The sequence below is a fragment of the Salvelinus sp. IW2-2015 genome, linkage group LG4q.1:29 (genome assembly GCF_002910315.2).
Source record: "Salvelinus sp. IW2-2015 linkage group LG4q.1:29, ASM291031v2, whole genome shotgun sequence".
Classification (NCBI taxonomy): Eukaryota; Metazoa; Chordata; class Actinopteri; order Salmoniformes; family Salmonidae; genus Salvelinus; species Salvelinus sp. IW2-2015.
This window is the reverse complement of record NC_036842.1, coordinates 84,931,991-84,942,939: the sequence shown is the minus strand read 5'-3', so window position 1 is coordinate 84,942,939 and position 10,949 is coordinate 84,931,991. Positions and strand designations below refer to the sequence as shown.

The following is a 10,949-nucleotide window of genomic DNA, read 5'->3' as shown; positions in this document are numbered from 1 at the left end:
GAAGTCAAAAAAAACTTCTTAACAAAAAAGGGAAATGGGTGATAGTGAAATAATTTAATGAAGTATGCAGAAGTAAATGTGCCAATTAATAGCTAGAGTATGTCACGTTTTCCCGGTATGGAGATTCACCTCTGAATCTTGTTAAGGGTTTGAGTCTTTTTAGATAATAAATGGATCAAGTTTAGTTCTATTCAGCTCAAGGCTCTGACCTTGGAGCAGTACAGTAGGCGGGTTAAAGATGGATAAGTAGGCTAAGGAAGGACACTGAGGATGCTCTACAGTACGATTTGTTTATAGAGCCTGTCCGATTCTTGTCTTTGATCATTCTGGAGAAGCTGCTGGGTGGACATCATCTCAACACATAGCTGCCAATGGCAAGGACAATACAGACATTAGCCTGCACTGAATTTATGCATGAGCACTGTGGTCTAACAGCAGTTTAGAGAGGAAAGCCATAGAGGGATAAGATTATTTTCTCCAATAATGCTCAGATTATTTGCATTTATGGTAAGGATCATCTGGAAATACATAACAGGAGAGTGCCTCAGGTATGAACTACACAATCTAAGTATATTTATGAATATCTTGTTTATTTCTTATATCCAAGACTTCACTACACCTCCGCATCACAAATGGAATAATAGAAAGCTGTCAACTAGACATCTGGATAGGTTTATCACAAACCTTGTTGCATTGAACACGATGTGAGAACATTATGTAATGAACAAAAGCCACTATGGCTTTTGAAGAAATAACTTAAGTCTTTAAGAATTTATTGTGAATGGTGATGCTTCTTTTTAATGGAAACTTGGCAAATGGACACTGAAACCAAACGATGGTCTTCTAGAAGATGTGCTGCTCAGCTTACCCATTGAACACAACAGACAAGCTGTTTACAAAGAAAATAAGCAATGACTTTCCAGTTGTTGGGTGGGTGTGTAGAACTAAACAGATTAATAAACGCAGCATTTGCCTGAGAAACGTGTCAATCGTGGTTGAATAGACTAGAGGGTGGATAAGAAGCACAGTGTGAAATGGGGACAGCATACACACAGACTTATAAATCAAAATCCACATTTGGAGAAGACAAAGCTTCACTGATAATAAAGAGTTGGATTTTCCTTGAGGGCTTAATTAAACCCTTAGAATCGAAATGCTATTATCAGTCCCCAACCCTGCACTGCAATTGACAGCATGGCCACTTTGCTTATGAGTCACCAGCCATTAGGGCCCTCTGATATTTGTTAGGTAACAATATATCAACATTGCTGCAACGTTTATGAGACATAAACGTGTTTCTCTGGGGGGCTATATGGCATGATACGCACCCAGTAGTTATGTCTAGCCTATATAGGGAATAGGGTGCCATTTGGGATGTAATCTATGATTTAAAGTAGGTGGTTACACACCAGTGCTCAGTCTGAAAGAAAAGGATCATGCTTCTGGACACTAGGCAGAGTCAGACAGTGACCCATGCGAGTGGTTCTTCCCACATAATGACATCTTTTGAGGCTGCAGACTTCTAAATGATAAAAACAGGTGCTGAGCAGGTAGTTGCTATGCAACAATCGGGTGCGAAGCTAGCAGCAGCAGCCAGGTGGGCTTCAGCAGAGAGGAGTGAGCACACACAGAGGTGGTTATTAGAGACCTTGGAACACGGTGGGGAACTCTAAAAGGCTGCTGGAACCACAGGTAGAACGGAGACTTTTCCAGTTTAATAGGCAACCTGCAGCTTGGGCTTGTCTGGTGAAAGAGAGTCGAGCATAGTGGTTCTCTAAATTGTTTCAAATTCAGAGCTGTAGACTTGAGTCCAGAGCGCGATTGTAATGCACAATACTGTATTGATTGCTTCTTTTCACATCCATTGTGTCAAAGAATGAACATTCTGTCTGGCCAGGCAGAAAACAAATACAAATTTTCTTATTGTAAAACATAAATATGAAGGAGAAAATGAGGCACAAAGATGAAATAGATTGGAGTTGATTGAACTGTTTCATGACAAGTTGATGCTATTTGAGCGTGCTGTTATAAATACATTTGAAAGTGAGATTGCCATTGCCATCTATGACACCGGTTTATCTCTGAAATAATTATATCCACAGATAATAAGAGCCTATTCTCTCTTCAGTATTTGGAGTTGAGATTGGTTGAGCAAAGAGGGGAACGGTGGGCTGAAACAAATCTACCTCCCTCACCACCACAGTGGAGGCTGGTAAGGGAGGATGGCTCATATGGATGGAATGTAATGAATGGTACCCTTACCACCACCTTCCCTTATTCACCACCACTCCCTCCTCTCTATCCCCAATCCCTGGAGTTTAATTAGGCTCTCTAAGCTCTGTCTGAATAATGAAACACCTGAGCACACCTGAATGTCTCTGCTCAAACAGACAGAACGAGACACASAGAGAGAGAGAGGGGGGGGGGAGATGATTTGCATTTTGCGCCGTACTTCCTGGTAAGCCTGCCCTCCAAGGCTATGGTATAGAAGAAAATAACATAGATATTTGTCCACAGATGTGAAGATTATAGATTGTATGTCTACAATAATTTACATTCAATAACTGGGCTTACGTCTTTTTTTCTTAAGTGTATGACCATTTGAAATGTGTTTGAAATGCAATGAAAAATACTTTACAAGACTACCATCTAGTGGTGTTTTTACACATTACAGCGGGTCAATTATCCTTCTGCAGGAGAGGAGAGGGATGTGGAAGCGCGAATGAGCAAGGTAGGGGCTAAGGAAATTATATGGGCACTGGTGGTGCAGAACTGGCAGGAGCAGTGGAACAGCAACACTAAGGACAGGCATCTATTCCCTGTTCAGAGTAAAGTCGGGGAGGATGGTATGAAGGGACAGAAGAGAGGAGGCCATTTTTACAAGGCTACGGGTGGGACACAGCCGGTTTAATAAGTAATTATATGTGATAGGAAAGCGTCCAACAGGAAGGTGTGATTACCGCAAGGAAACAGAGACATTGGAGGGGTGGGTATACTTTGTAGAACGTTCCAACAGGAATCCGTTCCAAAAACTTCTTAAAGTACAAGGTTGCCAACAAACGCATACAATGTAACATGATCAATTCACCTAACGTTTGCTAAATAGCTGTCGAATAGGCATCAACTCACCACGTAGCTTATTCTTAATGTTTGTCAATAGGTTACCAGAGTGAGGACAGACATTTTTCGGAATAAACATGGTGAGTGAAAAACGTAATTAATTAGCCCACTCCCTACCCGGTATCGTATTATGCTACTATACAACTTTGTATGCGTTATTTGTGGGCAACCTTGTTATTTACGAAGTTTTTGGATCAGATTCCTGTTGGAACGTTTCAAAAATTATACCCATCAGCATTGGAGTATGTGCTGATAGTGTGGGCAGTATGATAGGGAAAGAGAGACTGAGAATAGGGGAGAATGGGATACAGTAATTGAGTTTAAGTAGCATACTGAGTTGAACATCGTTAGATACAATCACAAATATTTTGTTATATTTTTTAAGAGAAACGTTATTTTGTTATATTTTTTAAGAGAAACGTAGCTGGCAGATAGGATTCAGTTCCTCCCAATAAAGTAGGTGGCGGTAATGCTCCACAACGTTGGATGCCAACTGCCGATAAACGCCAAAGAAGAACACCAGCCGTACCGCTGATAAACCGAACAGAAGAGCGTCAGCTGTATTGACCACGTGACATTTGAAGATGGCTGCCTGCATGGAGAGAAAAATAAATTCAGGTACGTGTCACTATCTCTGGATAACGCAAATAATTAACCCATATGACTCTCCCCATGTCTCTATAAGAGGTATATATGAACGCAATTGCCTATTTAAGAAATACCTAATTTAATACACGTTAACCCTTCAAATTGCTAAAGAAGTAGCTAGCTGTTCAACTTGCTAGCTATAACTACCTGTAAAATGCAATTCTGACAACTTCTTTTTCAGGATTCACTCATACGGTATCATGACTTTGATGCAAATAAAGTAGCTAAGTAATGTGTATAATGTTTTGGAGTCAGTTATTCACAATGTGATATTGTGCTTGTACTCATTGGGGACGATTCAGACTTAGGAACTTTACGCCTTTTCTACGCACTTCTCAGTATTTGGTATTCAGACTTACCTTACATTTACATTTAAGTCATTTAGCAGACGCTCTTATCCAGAGCGACTTACAAATTGGAAAGTTCATACATATTCATCCTGGTCCCCCCGTGGGGAATGAACCCACAACCCTGGCGTTGCAAGCGCCATGCTCTACCAACTGAGCCACACGGGACCTTATTCAGTCCCATAACGTGCTCTGCAGTTGTGGCTACCAAACATATTTTATTGTGGAGTTTAAATTCAATAGGGTTTTCAGTACATTATTTATCTTAAAGCCATCCCGTTTAAATACGGTGTACCTTTTTTTTTTTGCTCGAACTTTGTCAACAGACTAGACTATATCGAGAAAATGGTTCAGAATATTAGGGATCAATGAAAGAAAGCCATCAAAATATATGTATATTCCTCTCCGTTTCAGCACCAATTGGTATATGTAAAAGGGGTACACAGAATCTCTGAATGTCTCCCCTATGTGGAAACTAGGTAGTAAATTGCAACAGTACTAGGCTGCATTCAAAAGACATTTCCCCGTAACATGGTGGAGACTCACGCTTGAGCATTTTACTTTCGGTTTTGGTCCACCAGCTTCAAACGGTTGTAAAAATGTTATTTTTTGTTATTGAAAATATATTTCACAGCGATTTTAATGGTACACGGATTCCTTACACGATTCAGTGCTTGATTTCTCAGAAACTGAAATTGAGTTAACTCTAGAATTTAATAACCAGGAAATGAGTGGGCTGCTTGACCCGATTTCCGCTAGATAACTCAGCCAAAAAATATCCTATGTGTAGCTCCTTTAAAAATAGTCTGATCTTGTAGATTTTTTTAGATTTAGTAAATAATGTCATTTATGAATCAAAAGTTCTACAACCCATGTTGGAATATTAGTGTACATTTTTTGTGTACTTTTTTTCTTTCCAGTTAGCGGGTAGATTTGCTTTTAGCCAAATCCTTTTAGAGCCAGCCAAATAATTTCATGTTTTGAAAAGTTAACCTAGATCAGGATTCATTGTTTGAATGGTAAGATGCCAATCATTTGAGTGTGAGTGTACTATGGTAAAGTTGATATGCTTCAGTTAGCCATATGACTGGTTTCACATTTGTCTCCAGCGATTTATAAGGTAAAATAGATCTATAACAAGTGTCATTATTTTTACTATTCCCTTATCCAGATGGATTACTCATTTAACTAGCTCTTATCAATAGCTCTTATCAAGTTGTAAATTTAAAGTGCATGGAGAATGGTGTTTTTATCGGGGGAAAATAAAGTAGATGCTTTTTCCACTTGGAACCGGCAGGTTGGCTAGACCTTATTCGTGGTTTCTTTGCGCATTAATGTGGAATTATTAGGGAATTAAGTCAAGGTCAGAGTACAGCGTATCATCTGTAGACACACCTCCGCCACACCTTCATATATTCTATCTCCACCCCAAATGAATAGGTGAATRGGATGCTGTTCTCATGCTTAAGTTCAAGATCAGAATATGCATAGAGAGAAGTGCATACAAAGTGAATTATGTTCCATTTACGTGCGCTTAACTTTTTTTTTTTGTCATATTGCTTAGTTTTAATGCTCCATTTTTGAGAAGGGGTGAGAATCATATCAAGCAATGTTTAATAAGAGCATGTTTCACTCTCTCCCCTCAGATGAACAGGAGTGGATACTGGAGCCTCTGTGTTTCCCTGAGCAGCCTGCTACAGACATCGGCACCAACTCATCCTCTCATCATGACATGGAGGTGGTGACCTGTGTGCTCTGCTCTCACTCCGCCCCTTTGTCAGAGAAGGACCGCCTCCTAAAGCACCTAGTACTGGAGCACAAGCTGGTCATCGCTGATGTCAAACTCATCGCTGACTTTCCTAAGTATGCAGCAGAGATACTATATTTGTATATATCCTGAGTATACAAAACCATTATTTTCATGACATAAACTGACCAGGTGAAAGCTATGATCCCTTATTGATGTAACTTGTTAAATCCACTTCAATCAGTGTAGATGAAGGGGAGGAGACTGGTTAAAGAAGGATTTTTAAGCCTTTAGACATTGAGACATGGATTGTGTATGTGCCATTCAGAGGGTGAATGGGCAAGACAAAAGATTTAAGTGCCTTTGAACTGGGTATGGTAGTAGGTTCCAGGTGCACCGATTTGTGCACCGATCAAGAACTGCAACGCTGCTTGGCTTTTCATGCTCTCAACCGTTTCCCATGTGTATCAAGAATGGTCCACCACCCATAGGACATCCAGCCAACCTTGCACAACTGTGGGAAACATTGGAGTCAACATGGGCCAGCATCCCTGTGGAACACTTTCGGTGTTCAGCCATGTGTGGGCCTTGGAGGGCATAGGCCATCCACTGGGGAGTCAGGTCCAGCCAATCAGAATTAGTTGGGTTTTTTTTCCCGCAAGAGCTTTATTACAGACAGAAATACACCCCCCCCCCCCCCCCCCCAGACGATCCCGCAGGTGAAGAAGCCAGATGTGGAGGTCGTGGGCTGGCGTGGTTACAAGTGCGGTTTTCTAAAATAACGTTGGAGGCAGCTTGTGGTAGACAAATGAACATTCAATTATTTGTCAACAGCTCTGGTTGACATTCCTGCAGTCATTATGCCAATTGCATGCTCCCTCAACTTGAGACATCTGTGGCATTGTGTTGTGACAAAACTGCACATTTTAAAGTGGCCTTTGTCCACAGCACAAGGTGCACCTGTGTAATGATCATGCTGTTTAATCAGCTTCTTGATATGCCACACCTGTCAGGTGGATGGATTATCTTGGCAAAGGAGAAATGCTCACTAACAGGGATGTAAACAAATTTTTGCACAAAATGAGAGAAATAATATTTTTGTGGGTATGGGACAACTCTGGGATTTTTTTATTTCACCTCATGAAACATGGGATCAACACTTTATGTTGCGTTTTATATTTTTGTTCAGTGTATAAAATATATTTTCTACGGTATGTAGCCTCTCTTGAGTCCTCCTGACCACATAACTAGAATGCATCTATTTCTATGGTCCTGATTATCAAGTTCCCTATCACAATTGCGGCACAGGTTTGATGTTGTTTGATCTATACAAACCGTTATTAAACAGTAATAGCTGTTATGAAAACTGGGATAAATCACATGGAGAGATTGTCAAGCGTGGCTGGCTACTTTTTGTGTACAGTTCCCTCCCTCTTCTCCAGAGGAAATGTATCACATGTCTATCACACAAAAAATGTACTGTGTTCTACTGTGTCCATTTCTTTCAGATACATGGAATACTGGAAGAACAGAATCTCTGAGAAACCCATCACAGATTTCTGCAGTGTGATCAAGACTAACTCGCAGGGCCCTGTTGGTAAGTATTATTAATATACTATAGATAGCCTTGAGGTTCACAATATGCCTGCTTCTACTTTACCCTGTTCTTGCATTATATTATTTAATATACCCTCTTGATGTGCTTTTCAGAAAAACAGGAGCATTACTTCCTTCTGTGTGATGTCCTGCCAGAGGACAGGGTCCTCAGAGAACATCTCCAACAGAAACGACTGGTGAGTTACATTTGAGTCAATTAAGGTTAAGTGCCTTGCTTGACAGATTTTTCACCTAGTCGGTGCTGGGATTTGAACCAGTGACCTTTCAGTTACTGGCCCAACGATCTTAACCGCTATGTTATCTGACAAGTTTTCAGAACAACCTCTATTTTATGTATACACTATACTGTATGTCCCTAGGCTAATATTCACAAAGCATCTTAGAGTAGGAGCGTTGAGCTAGGATCAGGTCTTCCCTGTCTGTAGAAACATTCTTATTATAATCTAAAAGACAAAACTGATCCTACATCAGCACTTCTACCCTGAGACACTGTGACTTCTCACTGGGACTGCATAGTTTAATTTATGCTAGTAACTTACACTGTTGGTCCACAGGAGGAGATCCTGGAGCAGCAGCAGAGGGAGAGGGATGACGACAGCTTCCAGCGCATCTGCATGTTCTGCAATGACGAGTTCACTGGGAACAGGTCGTCACTGCTCAACCACATGGCCAGGGAGCACTCGTTCAGCGTGGGACTGCCTGACAACATAGTGTACTGCGTAGAGTTCCTTGACCACCTACAGAGCAAACTGGATAAGTAAGTTAGTTTTTGGAATGGATATCCTTTTTATGTTAATGTTTGTTTGTGCTATTTTTATCATTTGAAAAGAAAATTGTCATCTGTAGCCATCTGTAATTTACTAATTGGTAACACTGTAGTAATGTTTTCCAGTACTTTTAGTTTTTCTGTGAAGGAGAGTGCTGGTTGGTGTCACACAGACATTAGCATTACTCAACCAAACAATGTTTCACAGAGCTTTGAGTGTTTCATTGTTTTTTGTTCCCAGTCTGCAGTGCCTGTATTGTGAGAAAACATTCAGAGACAAGATGACACTGAAGGATCACATGAGAAAGAAACAGCACCGCAGAATCAATGGCAACAACAGCGAGTATGACTGCTTCTACATCATCAACTACCTGGTACGCTCAGTGTTGTGTGAGAGTATAACTAATATAAATGCATATTGCCATATTTGACCTGAAAATATATTATTTTCACATTTAATTAGTTTAAAGGGTCATCAAATGATGATAGACCATAGTCTTTATCTATTTCCCCTGCTACAGGAGCTGGGGAAAACATGGGAAGAGGTCCAATCTGAGGATGATCGGGAGATGGAGGATGAAGATGAGTAAGGATTGTCCTAGTGACACAGTCATTGTTTGGGATGGTCAAATAGTAGGTTAGATGATTTGTAATCAGTGTTCTCTTGGATTGAATGGTATGCACTTTTGCAGTGTTGTATTTACCATTGAGGAAATGGCTGTCTGTCCTCTCTTCAGTGATTGGTCAGACTGGCAGGCTCACCCAGTGTGTGCTGTGTGCCTGTTCTGTGAGCAGCAGTCAGAGAGCATGGAGAAGATCTACACACACATGGAGGTAACAGTCCCCTTACGCAGTTGTTGACAAATTAGGCCCATGCATTGCCGGTTTGGGAACAGCTACTTCAATATGGTTCATGGATCTGTTTTTCTTCACCATGCATTTTCAGGAAAGCCACGGATTTGATCTGCACAAGTTGAAGACCGAACTCAGTGAGTAATATTGCACACCTGCTATGCTTTGTTGTACAAAACCCACCATAAAAACAAACACGTACATCCATCCAAATGAATGGGCATACCAGTTCTTCCCAAACTAGGGCTACATTTACAGGCAGCTGAGTTATATTTTTCCACTAATTGGTCTTTTGACCAATCAGATGAGCTCTTTTGCCAATAATTAGGCAAGGGATCATAATTTGGTTGTGTGTATAAATGCAGCCTAAGTGGCCTGATAAGCATGTCTTCTCCCAGATCTGCGGTTCTACCAGCAGGTCAAACTGGTAAACTACATCAGACGAGAGATCCACCAGTGCCGTTGCTACGGTTGCCAGGAAAAGTTTGGGTCCAAACCTGAGGTTATACGTCATGTAATGGAGGCAGGTCACGTGATGCAGCTACCAGAGACGTCAACCTGGGACCAACCACAGTAAGTCTGGAGCTCTCATAAGTGATGTGCATGGAAAATGTATTGTTTACTTGTAATGTTGTTAACTAAAACCATATTAGGAACAATAACAAGACTATTGTTTTACTACAGTTTAAAAGTGATGTGTTATTGGAATGCTGAATGAATGGTATTGTTAATTGCTCAACTCTCCATCTGGTGGCTATTGTAACTGTTTCTGATGTCTAAGTGCCAGTCATTACAGCCCATTCTCCAATCCAGGTATTACTTCCCCACCTATGAGAACGACGCCCTCCTCTGTGCCTTGTCGGACAGTGACAGTGAATCAGAACACACAGGCCCTTGGGGAGACGTCCCTGTCATAGCTGAGGACATCTCTAACCTGAAAGTCCTGAAGCAGACTAGCGTCCTCAGCCACCTTCTGAAGAACACAGACAGCTCTAGTTAAAAAGCTGGATGGATGGACCAATGATGTTATAAACTCAGTGGAGGATGCTCAGGGGAGAACGGCTCATAGAGGGACACAGTGCAACAACTTCTTGCTTCGCTGTATCTCCAACAAGCCAGTGATGCTCATCACACTGTGCACTTAGCAGACCAGCACGCATGTGCAGAAATGAACATGGCCTGTTTCACAAGAATTTCCTGAGCCTGGACTACATTTATGTATGATTTAATGTCGTACATGGTGATTTGTACCAAGTATAACATACCTGCAGGTGGATTTAAGTTTCATACAGTATGATTGCTGACAAACGTGACCTCACTGCAGAGATGTGACAATTGCTGAATGTAAATAAACATTATGAATATACTATAACTGATGGTTCCCTCTCGTTTAGCTTGCTTATACAATAGCTGTATGAATGGCAGGTAGCCTAGTGTAGGTTGCAAGATCGAATCCCCGAGCTGACATGGTAAAAATCTGTCGTTCTGCCTCTGAACAAGGCAGTTAACCCACTGTTCCTAGGCCATCATTGAAGATAAGAATTTGTTCTTAACTTACTTGCCTAGTTAAATAAAGGTAAAATAAAAAAACAACACATTTTCTAAACCCCGAGCTGCAATAAAGTAAAAAACAGTCTACAGATTCAATTGGAATCTGTCTGTTACTTAATAGAGGGGATGGACGTCCATTTTCTAGTGCTTTTTGTCAGCCTTGGTGGTCTTAACATGAATAATGTGTTGTGTGGCTTTGTCCAGAACCACCTGCCGTATAGTCGACCCCAAACTGCAAAGTACTCAGTGTCTCCACCACGTCATTCACATCAGGACTCACATTCAAACACACAGAAGTAAC

The 10,949-nt window shown here is 41.0% G+C and overlaps 1 protein-coding gene across 2 annotated transcripts; it reads left to right on the top strand.

Annotated features, from left to right (window-relative positions):
* Positions 1-2,823: 2,823 nt before the first annotated feature.
* znf277 (zinc finger protein 277) lies at positions 2,824-10,469 on the top strand. 2 transcript variants are annotated; one of them, XM_023985966.2, is made up of 11 exons: positions 2,824-3,738; positions 5,762-5,978; positions 7,371-7,459; positions 7,573-7,655; positions 8,034-8,236; positions 8,487-8,619; positions 8,767-8,831; positions 8,983-9,079; positions 9,192-9,234; positions 9,496-9,670; positions 9,894-10,469. In XM_023985966.2, the coding sequence occupies exons 1-11, from the start codon at positions 3,705-3,707 to the stop codon at positions 10,012-10,014; spliced, it is 1,260 nt and encodes a 419-aa protein (XP_023841734.1). In that variant the 5' UTR covers positions 2,824-3,704; the 3' UTR covers positions 10,015-10,469. The 2 variants fall into 2 exon arrangements, with proteins under 2 accessions (XP_023841734.1, XP_023841733.1); XM_023985965.2 differs by having other exon boundaries at positions 2,840-3,738; positions 9,911-10,469.
* Positions 10,470-10,949: the final 480 nt, after the last annotated feature.